A 24,322-nucleotide genomic window follows, 5' to 3' on the forward strand; every position below is an offset into this window, starting at 1 on the left:
GTTATAACTTTGACCTATATCACAGAGAGGATGTGACACTGCACTGCATGGTTTGTCCTCCTATAGTTTTAAAGGAGAGACCAGAAAACGAGGCCGGAGGAGAGGGGGGGGGGGGGGGGGGTAGTTGTTTAGGAAAGGAAGAAGAAGTCACTGGTAGAAACATGGACACCCCGTATCAGGAGTGTGTTTGTTTCGGTGCTGTTGGGGAACTGAAAGCGTGCTGGTGTCAAATGTGTGTGTGTGTCCCTGATCTCAGACATCAGACAAATGCACACGCACAAAAAAAAAAACCTCCCAGATGAGGGTTAGTACTCTTGAGAGCAGGGCAACAGCTTACTTCCCTCTCCTTTACTCTGCCTCATATGCACATAGAAAACCTGTTTAATCTAAGGAGTGAATGAAATTCGACGCTTATTATCCACTGTATGCTTTCTCCACTATTAGTTTTTCCATTGCCCTATGCGCAAATGTACCCAAAGCAAATGGACATGGCGGGCAAAGGTTTCGCTGTTTTTTTTGTTTTTTTTTTACGAAGACTCGGGCCCCTGGAAAGGAGCCAAGTGCATTTCTTCCCCAAAACTTTTGTTGTCTGTGTCTTTTTCGTTTTCCCCATAGGCTAGTTCTGTGTTGTTTTATGTACGTGTCCCTTGTTGTTTCTTCCATGTGGTTTCTTTGTCTTTCAGCCTCTTATCTCTTTGTTTCTTCCCTTGCTCTCCTTCTATTTTCTCTCTCCCATTCTCTCTCTCCCTCGACTTCCTGCTATCTCTCCCCCTCACTCACACCCTCACTCAATCTCTTTCTCTTTCTCTACCCCCCCTCCCCTCCCCTCCCTCACGCTCACTCTCATTCCCTATCTCTCCCTCCTCCTCCTCCTCCTCCACCCCCCCCCCGCTCCCCTTTCTCTGTATCTTTCTCATTCTCGCAGCACTCCCAGCCGCTGATGATTGATCAAGGTTTTCAAGGTTTGCCCTTTCCTGTTATTTAGTAGGAAATGTTTATGCACAGTCCTCAGCCTTACAGTCACAATTGGCATGTGTCCACTGAGTGTGAGTCGCTCTCGCCTGCATCTTCACACACACACACACACACACACACAAGTCTCAGATGTACTTTTAGACATGTATGTTAAAAAACAAACCAGTTTAAAGGTGAGGTCGTCTCTGATATATTAGATTACCTGTCTAATTATCAAGGACCAATCTTCAGTGCCGACGACCTAAGCACACAACCTGTGCTGAGCCCCGCAGGTACTCTGCCGCACTGTTTCTCAACACAGCCTGAAAAGAAAATCTGGAAGTTCAATAGTTAATGTCTTCCCTTGCTGTTTTTCCTTTTCTTCACTCTCTCCGTCTCTCTATCTCCTTTCCTCTCTTCATTCCCTTTGCTCTCACCCCCCCCCCCTCCCACCACCACCACCACCACCACCACCACAAATCTCCCTCCACCTCCTCTCCTTCATTCTACGCCCCCCCCCTTTCCTTTTCTCTTTTCTCTTGCTGATGGACTCTTCTTTTTTTTATTTTCACACTCCACCATCCCCCCTTTTTTTTTTCTTCTCTCTTTTTCTTCTCTCCTTCTTTCCTTTACCACCACCTCCTCCCTCCCTCCCTCCCTCCCTCCCCCCACGCTCTTCTCTTTCACTGCGTTTTCTTTCAAACCTCCTTCTATCTCTCTTCCCATCCCCGTGCCCCCCTCCTCCTCCTCCTCCTCCACTCCCCCCTCTTTCTTTTCTCTCTCTTTCATTCTTTCTTTTTCTTTTGCCACATCCTTTCTTATGCCTGCTTCCCCCTCCTCCCCTCCCCTCCCGTCTCTCCTTTCCCTTCTTCCTCCTTTTTTTTTGCTGCATTCTCTTCTTCCCTCCCCCCACCCCCGCTCTCTTTCCTCTTTCCCTTTTTCTTTCTGTCTCTCTCACCCCCCCTCCTCCCTGCCCCCCTCCTCATCATCCTCCTCCTCTTCACTCCCCCTCCCTATACTTCTTTCTTCCTTATTCTTTCTCCCCCACGTCTGTCTCTCTCTCTCTCTCTCCCTCCCTCCCTCTCTCTCTCCTAACTGCTTTTCTCTCCTTTCTTTCTCCTTCTCTTTTCTTTTGTCACTCATTTTTTTTTTTCTCGTGAATTTCTCAGACAGTATACTTCAGGCTGTCTCAATAGTTAATTAGTTTGAATCAAGAAATAATAGCAGCAAACTACTCAGTCTCTGGAAAGTTAAAATTTTACCATTTGTCAGACATTATCATTCTGATGTTTTGCTAGTGACAGACAAACCTCCACCCCTAGTGTCTCTGAGTGTTTGTGCATGTTGTGAAAGTATACATATGCCTGAGTGTGCATGCATACATACACATGTACATATACACATATACATACACACATGTATACATATACAAATATATGTGCATACATACATATAGATATATAGATATACACATATATATGAATGCACATTTATAGATATACCATATCTGTAAATGTGTTTGTGTGCGTAAATTTACAATACATTCACATATATCTGCCACACAGACAGAGAAAAACTACGGATGAGATTTTTTATAATTGTTTGTGCATTTGAGCACACGCTCATAAAAAAAAGGAAATGCAAAGTATAAAGTGTGATCAAGAAACGATAGAGCTTGTTTCTCTCTGTGCCTTAAAGAGAAATGTGTGTTGAAGGGTCATGCTGAATTGTATGTAGTGAGAAAGGGAGATAAGATGTGTGTGTGTGTGTGTGTTTTTGTGTGTGTGTGTGTGTGTTTGTAAGAGAAAAGAGGAGAGAAAGAGAAGTGAGATGGGAAGGAGGAGAGGGTGGGAGGAAGAGAAAGAAATGGGGTGATGCTGTGTGTGTGTGTGTGTGTGTGTGTGTGTGTGTGTGTGTGTGTGTGTGTGTGTGTATGGGGGGGTGCTGGTGGAGAGGGAGGCGGGGAGGGGAGGGGAGGGGGGGGGGCAGGCACAGTCAGTTCTGATAACAGCAACAGTAGGAGGAGGATGAGCCGTGGGACCGCCCCACTCTCCCACAGATATAAATAGGAGGTGGATTTTTTTACTCCACTCATTTCTCCTGAAGGATGAGATCCCTGAAACACCTCAAACATCACTCCAGGAACAATGTGGTGAGTTTGTAGACCGAAAGATGGAGAACGATTGTCTGCTGCTAAGAAACCATTGGGGAGGTGATTGTGGTTACTTGTTTGCAGTTTGTTAGTGAGCTGTTTACACTCTTGTTTGTGTGAAGGGGGGGGGGGGGGGGGAAGCATGATTACTTTTCACATTCATATGAGTGCTGCAGTGGAGGGGGGACGTCTTTTCAGAAAAAGATAAGAGTTGTGTTTCTATCTTTGCTGCACTTTTTTGTTTTGGCTAGTGCTCTTAATTGATTGTCCTTTAGGTGTCTTTCAGATGCAACTTTGTGTGTGAAAGTACGGACTCTTTACCTTCTCTGTCTCCTTGTCATTTGTCTTTTTTTTCCTCTTTCATTTTGTCAGCCTTTCATTTTGCTGTGCTTTTTTCTTCTCTCTCCAGCTCCCCCCCTCCCTCCCTCCCTCCTTCCCCTCTTTCACTCACTCACTCTGTCTTTCTGTCTCTCTTCAACCCCCCCCCCCCCACACACACACACAGACACACACACACCCTCCCTCTCCTTTTCCTTTCTCTCTTCCCTCCTCTCACATGCTCACTCAATCTCTCCTTCCCCTTTCCTCCCCTCCCTCCCCTCCCCTCTTTCTTTATCTTTCAGCCCCTCCATCTCATTTCTGTCTCCGTCTCCCTCCCTCCCTCCACTCCTCCCCCGCCCACAGCTCTTTCTCCTTCTCTCCATACCTCCCTCCCTCCCTCTCTTTTCTCTCACTTGCACGCACACACACACACACACACACACACACACACTTTCAAATACACACCCAGTCTCTTTCCTTTTCTTTCTCACAAACACACAGTCTGTCTCTGTCTGACTACTTTAAAAGCAGTAATTATAAATGACGTGGTTATCAGGGCATCCAGGTCTACTCCCCTCTCCCTACACACTCACAAAAACACACACACACACACACACACACACCTTTATTCTTGCTCTATCTCCTCTTCCATTTTCTCCATCCATTCTTTTCTTTTCTTTCAGTATTGTGTCAGGAGAGGAAGCAGCCCTTGCTGCCTCTTATGTGTGGCACAGAGTGGAGACTAAAAGTGTGACAGGAAAGTAGGGGTCAGAGCTCTTCTCTATACATTTTCCTTCCAGTCAGATGCTTGCTGAGAAATAACCCTGAAACCAGCAGCACAGTAATTTAGGGTTGTCCCTTTACCAGAAAGGCAGTTTTGTTGAACCATAGTTGATTCCTCATAGTTTTTTTTTGTGTACCACTTTCACAGGTGAGGGAGGTAAACATGTGCATGTGGGTTCTGTATCACTTCTGAACTGTGCAATTACATTTGTGAGTCTTATGCATCAGGCTGGAATACAGAATGAGCTCAAAGCTCAATCGAATGTCTGTTATGGATATGAGTCTGCCTGGCGGCATACATCATCTTGTTAAGGAAGCCGGTGTGGCAGGCGTTATGAAGTCGGTTAAGTCGGAGCGAAGAGCTGAGACGCTCTGCTCTTCATGAACGGGACAGATAGAGAAACCAGTGATGAGCTGACTTTTCTGGTCAGTCAGGCTGCCCCGGGACCCCAAAGGAAGTGCTGAGGACAGTCGGCGGAAGTCAACATCCTGGCTGGACCTGCATCCCCTTGTTGTGTTTTTCTTTATTATTCTAAAGCCTGTCAAGGAAGGAAGCCGGCTGCTAACACAGATCTGCCTTATCTTCTCTATTGGCTGTCCTTCTGGATTCAGAGAAATAAAAGGAATGCAGCTTTCAGAGTAATCCTGAAAAAAAACATTAACTTCTCCTTGAGTGTTGGGTTACTTTCATTTAGCTGCTTTTGAGCTAATTTTATAGCACTGGAACCTCAAATTTGAGTTAGCGGTAATATTAATATCAGGGCGATACCAAACCTTTTGTTATTAGTTAATAGGAAGGACACCAGGATCAGGAGGCTACACTGGACAGAAGGGTTATATGAAGATACATTTGTAAGGCAGGGTTTGTTAAAACAGAGACACAAGATCCAATTTTTTTAAAACTGGTGTTTTTTGTTTGTGTGTTTTCTTCAAGGAGGAGGAGAGTAGCCGCTTGGTGCGGACGTACCCAAAGATGACTGAGGGCCAAATGGATGTGGGTACACAGACGGAGCCTGTGGTGGTGCTATCTTTGGCTCAGGCTGCCGTTCTTGGACTCATCTCCCAGAATGAAATCTTCGGGGCGACCATAGCTCCTAATGGCTTCTACACAGGGGAGCCCAGAGAGTGCCCCCCTCCTCCAACGGAGGCAACAGAGTACGAGTACGCCGACCAGCTAATAGGGGCAAACGGAGACTACCTGGCCGAGCCCGCCGGAGAGCCCGAGCCGCAACCCCACTGCAGCGAGAGAAGGCGGCCGGGACCCCGCGGGAGAACCAAGAGGCCCAGGAGCGAAGGAGAATCGGAGGGTCACCCGCACAAAGTACCGAGTCCCCAGGCTCAGGTTAAAGGTGAACGGCTGGAGTCCGACACACCTCCTTCTTGCATTCACACGAACAGCAGGCGAACTCCCGGCAAGTCGGAGGATCCGGTCGCCCAAAAGTCTTGTCTGAAAGAGGAGCAGGCCTGCGGAGGCTGTCCCTCGTGTGAGCGAGATACATCCAGGCCACAAACAGATGGACAGCAGAAACAGGAACTGGAAGTAAACACTGGCAAAGAAAAGGAGAGGAAGGAAGAAGAGCTGGTGGTGGAGGAAGAGGAGGAGGAGGAGGCACTGAACCTCAAGACAAATAACGAGAGTGGAAGTCCCCTGGAGAGCCGTTATTACGAGTCCAATGAGGTGGCCTACGAGTCCCCTGACATGGCCCTGCCGGGAGAGTACGAGGACAACAACCAGGCCATGCTGTGGTCAGATCCAGAGGGCCTGGCCAGACGAATGCAGATCGACCGGCTGGACATCAACGTACAGATCGACGAGTCGTATTGCGTAGACGTGGGAGAGGGCCTGAAGCGCTGGAAGTGCCGCATGTGTGAAAAGTCCTACACGTCCAAGTACAACCTGGTCACTCATATTCTGGGCCACAATGGAATTAAGCCCCACGAATGTCTACACTGCGGAAAGCTCTTCAAGCAGCCGAGCCACCTCCAGACTCACCTGCTCACCCACCAGGGGACCCGGCCTCACAAGTGCACCGTTTGCGAGAAGGCCTTCACGCAGACCAGCCACCTGAAGAGGCACATGCTGCAGCACTCGGACGTCAAGCCCTACAGCTGCCGTTTCTGCGGCAGGGGGTTCGCCTACCCAAGCGAGCTCAGGACCCACGAGAACAAGCACGAGAACGGCCAGTGCCACGTCTGCACCCAATGCGGCCTTGAGTTCCCGACCTACGCGCACCTGAAGCGCCACTTGACCAGCCACCAGGGCCCCACCACCTACCAGTGCACACAGTGCCACAAGTCCTTCGCATACCGCAGCCAGCTGCAGAACCACCTGATGAAGCACCAGAATGTGCGGCCCTACGTTTGCCCCGAGTGCGGCATGGAGTTCGTCCAGATCCACCACCTCCGACAGCACGCTCTAACTCACAAGGTACTGGCAGCGCGCACCCTCCCACTAAAGGTACCTAACACCAAAGATGTCCCTTTTGTCTAGCAGCTTTTATATGTTGGGAAGCTCGCCTTATGTAACCACACGTTGCTAAACCTTGATTCAAAATAGAAAAATGTCATTATCCAGATGTAAAAAAATAAGGGATTTAGGGATTTACAGGAAGACATTTTACCTTCACTCACTCCAAGAGTCCACTGTATTATTATTCCTCATAAAATGGGGATATATTGCACACTTACATCACAGCCTTTCCACCAAACCAGTTGCTTTGTAAACATAGCCTTCAAAGGCCTTGAATTTTTTTTTGTGTGTGTGGCTCAACCCCCCTCTCGCATGCGCTTTGTGTTGTGTGTCGTTTGCAGAGCTACTTCCCTTTGTGTCTGATGAATCACTCTTGTCTCTCCACTTTCATTTTGTAGTCTGTTTCATACTATAGGAGAGAAACATCTTAGTCATTGGATGTGCCTCCGCCTAATTATTGAAATAAAAGTTAAGGAAATGTTTAGTTATTTTCGCTAGACTTTTTCCACTCTGTCTTTTGACACCATGGGAGGTGATAGAGATAGTGGTGGTGGTGGTGTGGGGGGGGGGGTTGCTAGTGTAATCTAATGAGCTGAAACCAAAGCCGGGGTGCATATGATCCCATCCAAGGTCCTTGCGTGTCTTCTCCCTGACTCATTACTAATTTTTCCTCTAAACCGTATACTTATGCCAAATGAATTAAAAGGGACCAAATACTTTTCTTGCTCCTTCAGGGTATGAAAGAATTCAAGTGTGACGTCTGCGCCAGAGAGTTCACCCTGTCTGCCAACCTGAAGAGACACATGCTGATCCACGCCAGTGTGAGGCCCTTCCAGTGCCACGTCTGCTTCAAGACCTTTGTCCAGAAGCAGACCCTCAAAACGCACATGATTGTCCACCTCCCCGTCAAGCCTTTTAAATGCAAGGTGAGTGAGGCATGTGGCGCTTCTGTTCAGGACAAAGTCGTCCGAAAAGGGAAGGGGGTTACTGACTTTTTTTGTTGCCTCTTGTCCCTCAAGGTGTGCGGAAAGTCGTTCAACAGAATGTACAACCTCCTCGGTCACATGCATCTCCATGCCGGTAGCAAGCCCTTTAAGTGCCCTTACTGCTCCAGCAAGTTCAACTTGAAGGGCAACCTCAGCCGACACATGAAGGTCAAACACGGCATCATGGACACCTCAACGGAAGGACAAGGTGAAAAGCTCCTCCATCAACTATCCCCATTTAGACTCTGCTTTTAAGAAGATAACATCCCTTTAAGAAATCTGAATTCACATATGATGCATGTGTGGCAAATTTCCCGTTTGGACTGATTGGTTGGCTTCATGATGCATTATTATCAAGCAGGCTGTTTCTAATGCACTTTGACTCAGCATGTACTATAATACAGCGGCCAAGTGTTTTGGTGTTTCTCTGTCATCCCCCCCCCTTGTGAGTTAGTAAATATAGCAGTGCCTGGATTAGACATGCCTGTCTCTATCAGTAAAGTCTGATACTGAGGCAGTGGAGGAAGGGCAATCTATTGGTTGTCCTCAATGGGGGCCCTGTGTCTGAAGTAAATGTTCTGTATGTTTGTTTTACTGAGAGACAGATTGGATCAAATGTGTTTTCTTTGATTTCTCATTCAGAACCACCACCAGACCCGGAAGGCCAAGAGGACTTCGAAGAGGAGAGCTTTGAGTTCAGCGAGCGAGAGAACCGGGCTAACAACAACAACACTCCAGACATTGCTAAACTCTCTCAAATGGAGTATTACAGCACCTATGGAAAGGGCTCAGGGCGCTTCAACACAGCATGAATCATCAAAAAAAAAAAAAAGGACCCTGAACTGAATATAAGTGTGAAATAATGATAAGGGGATTGTTTTTTTTATTTTTGGTCATTGACATGGGACTCGGGGTTTTCTTGAAATGTTAAAGAACCCGGCAAACTGCACATTCATATGCACTGGAATCACTCGTATCGCTACACATTTTTTGGAAATGTTTACTTTTTTTTTTTATCATCATGTTCTTTTCATCTCTAAAAAACAGAAAATCTACTTATGAAATATATATTATATTCAAAAAAAGTGGACTGTCTTAAACACAAGCATTAAAAAGTAAAACAAATATATATGTAAATGTGTTTATGTTGTCATTTGCTTGACTACAGACACATCATCTGAGCCTAATTTTTAAAGCACGTTTTTTTGCTTCAATGCTAAAAAGCATATGGCGATGGATTACTGCACTTATTTATCAGACAATCCCAGTCTCTCTTGATCGTTTGGGTAAATTAATGTCAAAGATTGAAGAAGGGAACAAGTGTTACTGTTCATCTCACTTGCCAAAGCTTTGATTTATACTGTGATAAATCAAATTTGATGTCTGCAAAAATGAGTTCTGTTCCAATGGATTTACAATCTGTTTTTATTGTATATTATTGTACAGAATGCATCAGTCCTCTTGTATGTCGGCTGGTATTCGAATCAGTGCGTCGCACTGGAGGACCACAGTGTCTACATTTGAAGGTTTCTGCATTAACAAGCAGCATCCCGTATTGATCTCTCGTCCATGAATGTAATCGTTTCAGGGGAATGTTTTTAAAATGCTAATGAAAAGAAAATCAAAATACCCATTTCAGTAGTAGGAGCCCTTCACCAAAGAATCAGATCAAATCTTGCAGAGTAAAGTTGGGACATTGGATTTCTTGGGGTCCAATCGCAGACCTCATGAAATTACATTTAGGTTTCCCTCCCACCCATATAGATCACTTCAAAAGATTACCACAGAGAATAGACTCTAGTACAGCACACCTCTTACAGCAAATCTCACTTTTTTTTTTCTCCCTCCGAGCCAGGCCTTGAGACTCCAGACGAGACTGCAGCATTTCTCAAAAGTGATGCAAACCCCGTTTCCATACTGCAGTTGTTTTTTTTTTGTGTATGGATGAATCCAAACAAGAAATGTCCCAAAAATCTTGGACAGAAATATTAAGTGCCCCAGTGTGTCTGCAAGAGCATGCCATCCATCATGCTGTACACTGCTCTGAAGTGATGAACGACAACCTCCCAACATGTGACAGGGCCACGGACCTTGTGGAAAATGATTTGGGAAATGCTCAATATATTCAGTTTCCGAGTGCTTAGCTTTTCAAACTCGTAACCTGCAAACAAGGTATCCCATTTGCAATGTTTAAAATAGTGCATTTAAAATAAAAACGCTCAATTTTGTGAGTTTTTTTTAAAAAGCTTCTGTGTTCCATCACTTCCATTGCGTCACTTTTTTTTTTTAAGTGATGATACAAAGGGGGATGTGTTCAGTTTAAATGGCTTTCTGTATTAGACATTAGTGTGGAGATAATGTGGATAGAAATGTATGTACAATGTTGTGTACCAAGACAAAACTGTAAGATAATAAATTTATTTACCTTTAAAAATGCATTACGTTTCTTTTAAAAATCAACAATGACAAAAGGTTAAAGGTGATTCAAACAAGGGATTTATTGGCAAACATGTTTGACAAAGACTTCAGTCCTGCCTGAGGCATTACACAGTAATCGAATACAGTACTTCACATTACAAAAATAAAACCTTGCAAATAATGGGTCAGGTAGTTAGGGAGGCATCGGGTGGAAGTACAGCTGTCGACCATTTAATAACCTAATAGAATACGACATATTCTAAACACAGTACTTTGTTAACTTCAGTAATACGTGGGTTTATTGACCTTTTTAAGTTAAAAATGAGGTACAGAAACAGATGAGTGAAATTGCAATCTCCAGGCTAACTACGTTTTCTTTTTCAAGTTCTTCAGTTGCCGAGGGCTTTGTCCAGATTTGTCTTGATGGCGTCGAGGAAGTCCGTGGTATTGACGTAGTGCTCGTTCAGCTTGACACTGAGAAGGCAAGACGAGATGAGAACATTCAATACAATACTTAAGGACAAAAACACCGTTATAACTGTGAGGGTATAACGTTTTATAATGTCGCTGGTTCAAAATAAACAGCTTTGTCATTATCAATATATTATTATTTGGCATTCAGAGTGAGATTCATGCTAATGTGACATTAGGATTATTTCAGAAAATCTATCCTGCTGATCATAGCTGAACATTTCAAGCAATAATCTACAGATGTATGCTTTACCGTATGTCATGGATGAAAAAAAGCTTTGAATGTGTTCATTAGCAGGTGAGCTAATAGCTTAATAGCTCGTCTTGTACATGTACCAGTGATGTGCAGAAACAAGTTAGTGAACAAGACAGCACATACCTCTGCTGGGGTAACCCAACCCCTGAGTTAGGGTTCAATGTTTAAAATAAATCTTTCACCTGTACTTGGATCTAAATGGGAAATCATGCAATTCTCCTTTCAGTTTTCTTGTGTATTTCTTCACGAGAAATCAGCACAATGCAACCTTAATTAATTATTCAGAATACAAGGAAACCTTTGTAGTCCCTTAGATCTACATTTTAACTTGGATGGCAGCCCGCTAAACCACAGAAACCCATTTTGCAGTTTTACTGCTAACAAACAAGAAATCAAAAGGTTATCTTGAGATGTTAAAAAACGAACATCCCACTGGCTGCAGAAGATCATGCCCACTGACACTATCCGCTTGTTTGGGGTCACACTTTCAAGTTGTAGAAGGTCAGAATCGGGATGAATAACTCCCGGTCTATCGTGGTGCTTCAGACTGATAAAGACGGCCTTGTAGTGGGAAACATTTCTTAAAGAATTGAAGGACATCTGACAGCTAAAGTAACTAGTAATTCCTGAGTCAATGAGTGATTGATTAATCTTCAGATTATTTTCTTCAAATTGTTTTTCAATATAGTCGACAGTGATCATAGCTGCAGACCAGCAGAAGTGGCAGGCCAACATGAGTCTGATGCTGGAACTGGGGTTTGTTTGCAAAGGGGGAAAACAAATACTTCAATGTCACTCAGACTTGAAGTTTCCTTGACATTACTGTTGTGCGACGTGTTGAAATGTATGACAAAATGTATTTGATATTTGACTGCGTCTGTATCTGCAATCCTTACATAGGCATGAAGATTTTTCTGTGAAGCATGTGTATATAACCCCAAGCATATAGTGATTACTTGGAGCTTCCTTCAGACTGTATTGACACTCTGAAGCTTTGTTCCTTCTACTTGCAAGAAGAATTAAACTAAACAAAGACACCCTTTCTTTTGCATTGTTAATAGAAATTCCCAGCACAATTGGTCATACACACCTTAGATACAAATGTTATGTCCTTCACTCGTGCCTTTTATTCTACAGATTTACGGTGTGATGTCTCGTGGAGAAGAATCGCTTTTCCTTATTTAACCCTTCAGAAATCTCCCAGAGATGTGATTGTGTTGTCTTGCAGTACCTCCAAGATATTTAAATAGTTATTTTCATAGATGTTGGTAATGACGATGGTTTTTGTTTGATAACGACGACTTATAAGATGGTTTCTATACTGATTAGAGCTCTCAAGAACTGCCCTCAATGTTGTGCTTTGCCTCTGGTCACTTCCTGTCAGCACCTGTGTGTCCAATCAGACTCAAAGCTGATCGTTTGCTCTTACTCACATTGTTCCCTTTTTTCTAGATCCTTGCTTGTGTTGTTCTTACTCTCTGATGTACGTCACTTTGGATAAAAGCGTCTGCTAAGTGAATTGTAGAATTGTATAAATAGTTCAGGCCATTATATCTGATTCACTAATGAATTTGCTGCATTCCAGAGAGAGAGAGAACAGAGATCCCCTGTCACACATCTTACATATGGTCATTTGTGACACAGTGGTCAGACATCAACAACTCCTGAACTAAATGTAAGAAGTAACACAGATGTGAGCTTACTTGGGCAGACCGTGGATGCAGCCTGCAAGGTCCTTGGTCATCGTCCCGCTCTCGACAGTCTCGACACACACCCTCTCCAGAGTCTGAGAGAACCTGCAGACGATACAAGATATTTAGGGAGAAGCATCTTGCATTCAAGCGGCATTACATTTTCTTCAAATTCAAAAAAACAACTCTTACTTAATAAGGTCAGGGTTGCCATCAAGTTTGCCACGGTGCTCCAGGCCTCTGGTCCAGGCGAAAATGCTGGCGATGGGGTTGGTGCTAGTCGGCCTTCCCTGAAAATCAAGTCGAGGCTCAATTGAACCCTTTTAAAATATTCTGCAGACAGTGCTTAAATGTTCTAGTGTAATCATTTATGTAGTGCAATCATGTATTCATCATATTTCTCATTCTCAGGGATCACCACATGGTGGCAGTATAACTCAACAGATTACAGTTTGTTTTTGCAAGCTCACAGTGTGGGACATTCTGTTTCATTGCCCACTTGAAATGTTTTCCCAGTACCGAGGAGCCCTGAGATTTATGAAGATGAGTTACTGACTGACCTTTTGGTGTTCGCGATAGTGCCTGGTCACAGTGCCGTGGGCAGCCTCGGCCTCGATTGTCTTTCCATCAGGGCACACCAGAACTGAAGTCATCAGTCCCAGAGAGCCATAACCTAACAAAGGAAAGACAACATGAAACAAAATCTGCAACCCACACATCTGCTAAAAAAAATTAAATAAAATGGCATATGCTTAGAGGTATCAGTATTTCAAAACAAAAAAAGCTATACTGGTGTTGCTTTTTAAATATCCCACCCTGTGCGATGATGTCAGACTGGACATCTCCGTCGTAGTTCTTGCAAGCCCACACAAAGGCTCCAGAAGACTTCAGCACTTGAGCGACCATATCATCAATAAGCCTGTGCTCATACCAGATCTTCAGTTTGTCAAACTCGGGCTTGTAGTGCCTGAAGGAAGAATGAAAAAACACATCAGAAACTACAGCTACTTTTACTTTGGAGAGCGTTTTTATTCCGTACATAAGAATGAAAAAAATATGATCATTTAGTTAAATATTTTCTGGCTTTCTGGGTTGTCAATAAGAAAACAAAGTAAAGTGAAGTGAAGACAACTGAAACACTTCATACCAAGAGAGAGGACACTCACTTCTGGAAGATATCCTCGAAGATGTCTTTGAATCGGCCGTCATAGGCTTTGAGAATGGTGTTCTTTGTGCTCATGTACAGTGGCCACTTTTTGCCGATAGCATACTGGAAGCAGCTGTGTGCAAAGCCTGTGATAGACTGTGACAGGGAGAGAAAACACACACAGTTCACTTACTGCAGCAGCATTTTTATCAGTAGCAACAGAGGTTAACAACCTTCAACTTAACAAGTTGAAAGTCATCTACCGTGACCTCCGATGTTGTTAAATCAAACAGACCTGTGTTGATGAAAGCAAACAAAACAGTAGATTAGCGGGTTGAGAGGTTAGTCTGCTCTTAAAAAAAAAAGAAGACTTCCGTGTTGAATCTGCAAATAGCCTCGGGGAGATTTTTCTACAGAATTATCTGGTTTTCAGCAAGCATGTAAAAAAAATCTTGTACTTTAATCCCACAGTAATTTGAGCGATAACTGCTTGAAATGACTAAAAATCAGTGAGTCTAAAAGGGTGCTCATCGGTGTGGAAACTGGAAACTACCAGCAAGAATGAAGCCTTTATAACTTGGGATTCATTTTCATGATCATGAAGTATTTTCAAAGCTATTAAAGCCATGTACAAAAACAGTCCCACACTTCCTTTCAGTACTATGAATATCATTAACAGAGTCTAAATTTATTCCTACCACAAACAAGAAGACTTTGAAATACTTGACAAGACTTGAATCTACCCCCCCCCCCCCCAGCATCTAAAAAAACAAAATATACATTCTTGGAAAAACAGGGTATCCTCTAGGGTCACTGTTTACAAGACAACAACAAGATTCCTGTTTGGATTAATTCTCTTGTGTCACCTGCTTGGTGGTAATTAATTAACAAGGATATTCACTATTAAACTCAACATGTTGCTATCCTTCTCACAGGGATTTGCTTTTTGGACACATCCATCCATCAATTCTTTAGTTAAGCACAGATTGAGTCCCACGCAGATTTTTTTTGTTATGCATATAATCGATGTATGTTGTTAAACCAACCATATGTTGATCCCACTAAGGTGTAGTGTCCACGTTGCCATATCCCTATTTATTCTTCATTTGTAGGGTGACATGTGACTTCATTACTAACATGGAAATTTAAGTTAATTCCGAGTTTAATTTCACCTAAACGGTCATGTAGCCATTTTCAACAATTGTACCATATGCTTCTCTTGTTTTTTTTTGGAATTCAAATGTTTTTATTGAACTTTTTAAAGGCATGGTACATGGCATTAACACATTTAGGTTTCAAGGATATAGCAACCCTTAGCTTACACAAAACATGAGTGCAGACTTCAGTACACAGATCCAGTGAACATAAACTACAGCAGCAGGCCAGAGAGGAAAGAAGATAAATACATCAAAATGATTACAAATAATGCTCGTCACAGCAGAGACAATTAAAATCAGGAATACATCTGAACGGTGATCCTATCAGGGATGAGATTGAAAATGATTTGGACACGTCATCCACCCTTATGTAGCCCCAGAACCTGTCCCAGGGAGACCCCTTATGTTAGGTATCCGCATACTTCTATTGTTGACATTTCCTTAAACCTGATTCTTTTGCAGTAAGAACCAGTTATTCAACCTAAAACCATTTTTCTGAATGAGTTTCTTCGCTTTGAGACAGGTGCTACCATTCTCTGATTTAGTCACAGAGTATTGAGAGAGAGATACGGACATGTTCTGTTTTCTTTGTTTTTTAATTACAGGTCACACTCACCTCGTCTGTGTTGTACATGCCCATTCCACAGCCACCAGCAGGGAAGTCATAGACCTCCCATTCCTTGCCTGCACTGCCGTCAGCAGGAGAGAAGATCATTTTGAATTTGCCAGGCTGGTCGACAACAAAGTCTGTTGCTCTGTACTGTAAGAAAAAAACAAAACAAAACAAAATCACACATCAAGAGCCATCAGACGAGTCCTTGAAGTGTCCCGTTCATTCTTACAGAGGTAGGAGAATTACCTGATCACCAAACGCGTGTCTGCCGATGGTGATTGGCTGCGTCCAGCCTGGAACAAGCCTGGGAATGTTCTTGCAGATGATCGGCTCGCGGAAGACGGTGCCGCCGAGGATGTTCCTGATGGTGCCGTTGGGGCTCTTCCACATCTTTTTCAGACTGAACTCTAAAAATAAAAAAACACACAGTAAACTATATTAAGACAGAAAATACAGATGACCTACAAAAAGCACAATCAAAAGAAAGACAGCATGCTTGTTTTAGGTATTGCTGCTGCAAGGAATTTGACTAGAATAGATTTGCATTAGAAATCATTTAAATCGAGTGTTTGCCAACAGCTACAATGACTACAAAGCTTTCCCTTTACATAAAACAAAAAATGCAATGTGTGCAGGTCTTTGTTTCTCTTTAACTGGAACTGCACAGGAGGCTATCGAAGTCTTGCTCCATACCTTCCACTCTGGCTTCGTCGGGTGTGATTGTGGCACACTTAACCGCCACGTGGTACTTCTTAGTTGCCAGGGCGGAGTCGATGGTGACCTGGTCATCAGTCTGGTCACGGTACGGCAGACCCAGGTCATAATACTTCAGCTCAACGTCAACATTGTTCAAGATGAGCTAAAACGACGACAAAGAACACGCAAGATAATGATCAGCATCCTGTCAATCTATCTGATCCACACTGGGCGTTTATAAAGTAATTTATCGATCGTACTATTATTCTAGAACAGACTTTAATGTCAAGAAAACTTCAGTCACAGGAGGAAACTTTTTTTATTTTGGGATCACTGTGATTTTAAACACAAGGTACTTCCTCTCAGTAGAAGAAGCCCAATAATTGGACAAATAATAATCAGCTTCTGCAGTCTGTGTTTTGTGTTTTGCAGAGCAAGTGTTTTTTATTTACATGTTTCAATTTGTTAACATGGTTCTATTTTTTTGAAGCATCAGTTGTAAGAAAATAAAGATGACAGTGTTTTATCTCATGCTTCGCCACGTTCTCCTCCTGAGCCAACACACCATCTGTTCTCTCGGGATGAAATCAGCCACTGACTGAATGAAACATCACACAGGCTCCTCCCCCACATCATACATACATAATCTGCCTGTAACCCTCCCCTCACATCCACGTGTCAGTCTGTGATGTAAAAATAGGAGTGAGACAGACAGAGTGGGTATCCTCAGCGGTGTTTAACCCTTCACCCCCCCCCCCCCCCCCCCCCGACCCTCACCTTCTCTTTGATGAACTCCCAGATGATCCTGGTCATCTCGTCTCCGTCCATCTCCACCACTGGCTGGGCCACCTTAATGCGTTTGTCAGCATCTGTCAGTAATACACATGGAAAGGGTTTATACTAAAGCATTTTTTCCATTCACTAAAAATGCATTTGAGTTTCACTGAGTGCTGAGCAACAGTCAAACACAGGAAACTAGGACTGGAAAAAAAGAGATTCTATTTATAGGCCGTCTGCAGAGTGAAGCCAGCAGCATTTTCCCCTTTTCCTGCACATACGATGAATCAAATCTGTGCCACAGGCTGCAATTTCTACACGATTATTGATTGGTCTGACTTTTAATTTCTGTTTTATTCACTCTCAAAATCTCTTTTTCAACTGGGTCCAGCACTGGATGATGTAAAATGTTCTATCAAATACAATGAAGAAGAAAAAAAAAAAATCACAAACTGGAACCAAAGAATGATTTTGCAGTTTTACATGAAAAGTGAATAAATAGACACATTGATGGTAAATTTGCTTCAGATTCATTTGGTTGATTCACTTTCCGTTTGACTCAACTCCAATCAAAGCTTTTTATTATCACAACAATTTACTTCTTACAAAGATTATAAGCCGATTAGATGGTAAAAGGAAACCGTTGAATTATGACAATAATGAATGAATCTTTCTAGTTAAACACCAAATGTTTGCTTGTGACAATAACTCTGAGTTAGACATGCTGCCATTGCACCTTGTGTTTACTTGAAGTTTTTGTTGTTGTTGTTGTTGCTGCTGCTGGTCCAATAAAAAAAAGGGACAATACGTAACCCAGGGTAGAGTTACTTGTGATGAACATTTGACTTATTTGCCTTTAAAGATTCAATATGTGGAATTTTTACATTCAAATATCTAAATTATAATTTAAAAACTGACTAAACGTCTGTTATAATGTTTTGTTGTTGTTGATTTATTATATAACCTCAAATATTTCCAACAGTTATCAAAGCCAGAGAAATCAAACATTTAATGGCAGTTGTCTTGTTGCTGCGGTCGCCGTGACAGAAAACAAAAAGTCTGTTGTTGTCGTGGAAACAAAAAGTGAAAGTTAGCTCGTCAGTAAACACATTCTCTTCCTCAGGTCTGTTTCGGCCGTTCGTCTCGATTACAGTCAACTCAGCGTTATCTGGGGTGGGGGTGGAGTAACAGAGAGAGTCACTCCCGTGATTCCCCGCCAGCCTCGCCGTCGTCTTTTCTAGTTATTTGTTTTGATCGAGAGATCTCGGGCGGCGGCAATTACATACCGTCCATTTAAGACACTAACATAAAAACTAAGAACTAAAAATCGTCAAACTTTAGAGACTTTCTCTCTACTTTATCTTGACATTTGACCTTAGTTGACATTTGATTGGTGGAATGCCCTGATATGGCTTCATCAAAGTATTTTTTTGCGCAGGGAGGGTGTGTGGTAAACGAATCAAGGCCAATGTACAATAACACTGACCTTTACAGCCATTGGTTGACAAAACCTCAGAGTACTTTGATGCAACTTAAGAACTGAAACTTTGCCAATCAGAAAAAAAGGATCAGAATTGCATCACTGCTAAAGGGGGTTTTCTTGATTGTTTGTTCATTTAGGAGTCATCAGTTACTCCCTAAAGACATTAGTAATGAGGTTTAACATTTCTTGGAATCCTGAATGCAATTTTCTCAAAATACTTTTAGTTTAAAACTACCAAGAAATTTGGCAAAAAGTTTGATCTGTAACAACATAAAGTATTCTATATTTTCATTCCCTAATAAACTCTTAAAACCTTGGTCTCTTGCCTTCTTTGCTTCCCAGGTGGATCAGCACAGCAAAGAACATTTAATCATCTCATTCTGGCGTATGTGTGAGAGTGCTGCCAGCAGGACTTGTTCAGTGAATAGAAAGTACAGGGGGAGGAGCAAAAGGATCGAGTGACCCCTCTGCCTTCCCAGCCCAATGAATGTTCCCTCATACTACTAGAGCCTTTCTCAGAATAATGTGAGTAAACAGAAGAGGTTTGGTGGAATCACTGCACAACAAGCTGTACTCATACAAAACTAAAAGCATGTCATAAAAATAGATATTTAAAAAAAAAAAAAAAAAACAACCGACGTGGGTTTGTGAAGACTTTTGACCGGGTTGCGGTCAAGCCTCGGTAACACCTGTCAAAACAGCCTCTGCTCTGCCGAGTACAGATACATGGTGAACACGAGGCTCTGAAAATAACCTCATAGAGACAGTCGTGACCTTCAATCTAAAACTATGTTACGCACTAGCATATAGGAGACAGAGAGAGTTAAGAAAAGCAGATGTAATCCCAGCATGGGGCGTTCGGATGAGCTTGTTGACCCCTTTCAAACAATCAACGGAACATTTTTTGAGTTCTGTAGACTTATCAAATAGTGAATTAATCAAGAAAATAAGTGACAAACCTGCATGCAGTGTATGAAGATATGGTGTATAGAATGTAAGTGTACAGATTTTCAGAGAACCTGAAACTGTCAGCCAATAAATCTTTGTAATCAATTGATGAAATAGTCACCAGTCCAGCAAAAAAAAGTCTGTAAAGATATCATTAATCATGTTAAGATATTATTCTCATTAATAAGAAGTAGTGTAAGCTGCTGAAAAGAATACCATGAATCTTCCCACACAGTATCTGTGAAACTGAAAAAAGCTGTTCAGGATGTAAAAGCCTGAAAAAACGAAGCACACACACTACGAGCAGGCAAAGTTAACTGCATTTTCATACATTTAATATCCGGGTCAGTTCTTCTATTGGAGAGGGACACACTCTGCAGCAGTGCATCATGGGTACGTCATTAACAGCCTACTGTTTGGCATCATTTCACACTCGTCCAACCTAAATCTGCTCAAATAGGGCTCTACTATCACAGCGGTGGGGGAGGGGGGGGGGGGGGGGGCGTGCAGGAGGGGGCCGAGCATGTTACATAACATCTGAATGTATCAACAAAAGCTGGACACTGAAGGGCGAGCTGAAACTAACGTCACGCGGGCCTGCCTGCCCACATCTTCCGCACATGCTCGGTGTATATATGGGGTCTGCAGAAAGAAGCCGGCCACACCAGCAGAGATATATTTACTTACAACCAAGAATGAAATAATACAAACCAGACTGTCTTTGATTCATAGCGTATTATGGGTCTGTAAATAACATCTGTGTGCATTTTGAGTAAGAATCAAAAGTGAAAGCAAAACTGACATTTAAACAAACCGTTACTTTCTTTTTAAGAAGCTTTGAAAAATGATGCCACCATTCACAACGCTACCAATGCAACACGGTGGTTTCAGCACCTTGGATAAGTCGACGACAAAACAATACTTTGAATTGAGTATTGTATTCATGACCACGACTCACAAGCCTCAGTTTAGTGTCTCGTCGACTAAACATTCAAAAGCTTTAGGAATGTAAAATCAACAACAGTGAAATGGGATTTAAAAATCAGGAAATATCTAATGAAAGAACAGAATATGTAAACAAGAACAGTGCATGAAGTGCAACCTTGCATTTTGCAGTCCTATTAACCATGTCTGGAGAAAATTACATTTAAAACAAACACGAGAACTTAAAAAGTGTTTTCTGTTGCTGTGAGCTCAACTCTACTGGTTCTGTGTGCATTTATGGCAAGCAGCCAAACAAGTGTCTCCAATGACCGGTATAACCTCTGTCAATATGTCTCCTCCATGGTTACCTTTCAACAAATAGAGGCAAGCCCTCACGCTCTACCTTAATGTAGACAAACTGACTACAACCAAAGACTTCAGGCGGTGGTGTGAGGAGGTCGCTTTAACTGTCAAAAAACGGCGCTTGAAATACGGACACAAAAGAGGAACTCAGCACTTTTAAAGTTTACAGCGTGAAGTTTGCACTTGAGGCGGCAGGCAGACCGTCCCTCTGTAAAAAAAATCCACAGCCAGGATGTAAATGCACCGGGCAAGCAAAAGACAGTGCAGCTTGTGACAGCAGTATTAAACTGAAGAAGTGGGTCAAAGATCATCGGGCGTCATCTTATCGTCACCTTGCTTTAAACACTCATAACTTCAGATTGGATTAAAAGGCAGAGACAATGCGTCTGTGAGACTACTTGTTTTGTGTGGAGATGTTTTGTGTACCTAAGACATTCTTGTGTGCATACTATCATTTACCATTGACAGCACTGAGTTTAAACAACATGTTGATTCAATCACACTCAACAAGCCACAGTGCCCTTCAACTGACCCACACTGCTTTCTAAACACTAACTGGTGCTTGGTGTGTGTGGTTGCACAGAAGACAGGCACAACACCTACAACACAGCAGAGCAGAGCAGAGATCCTGCTGTGTGAAATTTGGGATGACTGCAGAGAAATCACGTGATACACATCTTGATCCCTTGCTCCAAATAACACAAACAAATATTTAGACTTTGGCTGCAACCCTGACACTGGTTTAAAAAAAAAAAAGGGAAAAACAGAAAATGTCTGATTGAGCTATTTAAAGCTCGTTATGTAAAAAAGGTCAGAAGTGGTAGACTGTGACGGTATTTGCAAAACCAGATTGGGGGAAAAAATAAAAAACATGACCCGGGACTAACCGAGCTGTTGCAGCGGCAGCCATTGCTCCATATAGCGGAGACTCGTATGCACAGTGTCGGCTGACCGGAGGAAAACTTTTCCCCAACTCACTTTTGCATTATCAGAAATGACGGCAGGGTGATTTTTTAGACATTTTAACATTCACATGGGTTATAACAATGACGAATGACTGTGTATTTATCACCATTTCTGCACAGACATGACGCCATAAAAAGGGAAGATTTGATTCATCTGCTGCTCCCCCCCGAAATGTTCTCCTTCATGGTTGCACTCCTTTTTAATTTTGTTCGGAGGAAATCTCGAGAAGTCTCGTTTGCATTTGCAGTGCAGGATTCCTATCAATGTTTTTACAATGTCATAAACTGATTTCTAACTTTGGATGGGGAAGACAAAGACATCTCTCCCCCCCTCCCTCCGGCGCATGGCAGCGAAAAGCTCGGCGCAACCCGGCTTCTAGCGGATGTCCTAATTTTGTGGCTCACTACCATTTATAATTAATCTTGAGTTTACATTAAAAATGAGATATCTAAAACACAGAAGCTGCAAGTCAAGCGTCAACATAAAGATGCTGAGGATGACCCTCTCGACACTCACAGTTTCTTTGTGACAAAGTCTGGCATCCTGCAGCCGGAGCGAGCACCGCGGGGTTTCTGGAAACAGCGGCGGCAGACCTCGACAGAGAGCTGAGGACTTTCAGATATCCAGCCATTGTCTCTCCCAAATGTTTGAGGTTGACACTCGACGAAAGTGAAAAAAGCAAAAAAGAAAAAGGAAGGGAAAGGGCGCTCCGAGGCTCTGTGAAATATAGAGAGCAGGCTGTGGCAGCACCGCCCTTGTTCCCTCCCCGGCGGGACACGCTGAGACCTACGTCATGTCACTGAGACTCAAAGGAGGAGGGACCGAAACAAGGTAACCGCGCAGCTGCAACCTACACTCAACCCCGGGGTTCAAACCGGTTCAAATCAGGGTGAACTCTCTCCTCTTATTTATATATGCTGTAAAAGTCCTGGTCCGCGTTTCATGCACCCTTTTAAAAGAAACAAAATAAATACTATATATTATCCTATACCGGTGATTATCCCCCTCGATTAGTTCCGTAAGAAGCACGCTGTAAAAAAAATTTTTTTTAATGAAATTTGAGACATTGGTTCCCTCTTACTTTTTTTTTTAAATCTTTGATACGGAGACCTCGAAGGCTCAAGTTTAAAAAATTAAAAAGCGTTTGTAAATCCGTTCCCACAGTTTACAGTCTGTTATTTAATGTCTGTTTTTGATAACTGTGCACTGTCTGCTTTTTTAAATATGTATGTGCTGTACATATATAAACAACACAACTTCAGAAGGTCAACACTTTTTTATTTATTTATTTTTTATATTCAGGTCTAATTACAGATTTTTCTTTCCTCAACTGTTTATAGGTTCTTGCTTTAAATCGCACATATATTTTTATCCCTGAATGGGTTATGTACATTTCTTGTATAAGTCTATTTTTAATTGCACAGTTTAAGTTTGATTCGTCAAGGGGGATTCTTTAAATCATTTTTTCAGGTTAATATATATGTATGGGAGGGGGGGCGTTGGTTTTGTGGTTTAATTTGTAACAAATGTTTCATGTCATGTCTTTGTAACCTGCTACTGGATGCTTTGAATTTCCCTCCGGATCAATAAATTATCTATCTATCTATCTACAAAAAGGGGAATCAATTTCCAAAACGGCTGTTTATTTTTGTTAATTGAATCTTCAGGGCCTCCGTAGTTTTAGACAAAGTTAAAAGGTTGTACACTTTATGTTGGTTAGTTAGCTTAAAGGGCCACTCAAAGGTTTTAATTAGACCTTTGCCTTCCTTTATTTCACTCATGTAGAGTTGAGTCTCACACAGAAGACAAAGAATGGGCAAAACAATCAACAAATCAAAATCAATCAATCAAACTTTATTTATACGGCACCTTTCAGACAAATTCAATTGCAGTTCAAAGTGCTTTACAAGAGTGCAGAAAAAGTTATTGACAAAAAAAGTAGTTTATAAAATCATTGAGAGACTAATGCACACCAATAAGAATTAAAAAGATATGTATGAAAATGAAAAAATAAAATACGACACATAAAAGCAACAAGACTGATTTGCTCTTGCAGATGCGTCTGGGACCCTCATGTTCAGACAGATTTTTATCAGACCATGTTCTGGTGGAGCTTTTAGCAAACATTTATCTCGTATGGTGCATTTCTGTTTCCAACCAAGATTTCTGCTGCTGATGTGGAATGTTGATAATCAATCAGGTTTGTACAAAACGACCTTGGTGGTGGTTTGCATTATGACAAAATCTTGTGATGTGAAATGTTTGTATAATATGGTGATCTAGTGGTCATGTGAATTGGACATTGCATCTGGCTACCCAGCCCTACATCATGTAGTCTACATGTGGTAAACTTTAATGAGGTCAGGGGGCATTAATAACACCACTCAGCAATGCTTGGAGATATATCTGGACTAATTGCAAACACTTCTGGTGAGCAGTTTTTATGGATCAGTCACCTGGAACAGTGGATCATACATTTCCAAACAGGGCTCAGGGCAATATTTTTTGGTTAACTTTCACAACCCCCGTTCAACAAAGGCCGTCATTTCAGTTGTAGGCTGCTTCAGTAACGCGTTGTGTAAAAAGGATAACCCAAAAAATCTCTGTTAACATGTTGGCAACACATTTCCATGGGACATTTTCTGATCACATTACTGCACTTAAAAACCCAATTTTTTAAATAATTCACCTTGGGTTTTATTATTTACACTCTGACAATTTACTGAATATAGGGCGTAATGTCCTA

General features: G+C 42.3%; 2 protein-coding genes across 3 annotated transcripts; one reads left to right on the forward strand and one right to left on the reverse strand.

The window, feature by feature from the left end:
• The first annotated feature begins 2,985 nt into the window (after nt 1–2,985).
• On the forward strand, nt 2,986–10,100 carry znf710a (zinc finger protein 710a). Of its 2 annotated transcripts, none has more exons than XM_065957304.1 (5): nt 2,986–3,106; nt 5,145–6,668; nt 7,415–7,606; nt 7,700–7,874; nt 8,309–10,100. In XM_065957304.1, the coding sequence occupies exons 1-5, from the start codon at nt 3,062–3,064 to the stop codon at nt 8,476–8,478; spliced, it is 2,106 nt and encodes a 701-aa protein (XP_065813376.1). In that variant the 5' UTR covers nt 2,986–3,061; the 3' UTR covers nt 8,479–10,100. The 2 variants fall into 2 exon arrangements, with proteins under 2 accessions (XP_065813376.1, XP_065813377.1); XM_065957305.1 differs by having other exon boundaries at nt 5,145–6,638.
• A 39-nt stretch (nt 10,101–10,139) lies between these two features.
• idh2 (isocitrate dehydrogenase (NADP(+)) 2) lies at nt 10,140–22,342 on the reverse strand. Its single transcript, XM_020654318.3, has 11 exons — nt 22,093–22,342; nt 16,893–16,984; nt 16,113–16,278; nt 15,666–15,826; nt 15,423–15,566; nt 13,669–13,805; nt 13,318–13,469; nt 13,063–13,175; nt 12,695–12,792; nt 12,515–12,607; nt 10,140–10,558 (listed from the first exon to the last, which is right to left on the reverse strand). The coding sequence occupies exons 1-11, from the start codon at nt 22,205–22,207 to the stop codon at nt 10,474–10,476; spliced, it is 1,356 nt and encodes a 451-aa protein (XP_020509974.1). The 5' UTR covers nt 22,208–22,342; the 3' UTR covers nt 10,140–10,473.
• Nucleotides 22,343–24,322: the final 1,980 nt, after the last annotated feature.

Source organism: Labrus bergylta, chromosome 7, assembly GCF_963930695.1.
Source record: "Labrus bergylta chromosome 7, fLabBer1.1, whole genome shotgun sequence".
Lineage (NCBI taxonomy): Eukaryota > Metazoa > Chordata > Actinopteri > Labriformes > Labridae > Labrus > Labrus bergylta.

Excerpts from the sequence above, each read along its gene's own strand:
- znf710a (XM_065957304.1), top strand. The coding sequence starts at position 3,062 with ATGAGATCCCTGAAACACCTCAAACATCACTCCAGGAACAATGTG. Across the intron at positions 6,669-7,414 it reads CGCGCACCCTCCCACTAAAG|GGTATGAAAGAATTCAAGTG; the intron begins GTACCTAACACC and ends TTGCTCCTTCAG. Across the intron at positions 7,875-8,308 it reads CACCTCAACGGAAGGACAAG|AACCACCACCAGACCCGGAA; the intron begins GTGAAAAGCTCC and ends TTTCTCATTCAG.
- idh2 (XM_020654318.3), bottom strand. The coding sequence starts at position 22,207 with ATGGCTGGATATCTGAAAGTCCTCAGCTCTCTGTCGAGGTCTGCCGCC. Across the intron at positions 13,470-13,668 it reads TTCGAGGATATCTTCCAGAA|GCACTACAAGCCCGAGTTTG; the intron begins GTGAGTGTCCTC and ends TTCTTCCTTCAG. Across the intron at positions 10,559-12,514 it reads TGCATCCACGGTCTGCCCAA|TGTCAAGCTGAACGAGCACT; the intron begins GTAAGCTCACAT and ends TTGCCTTCTCAG.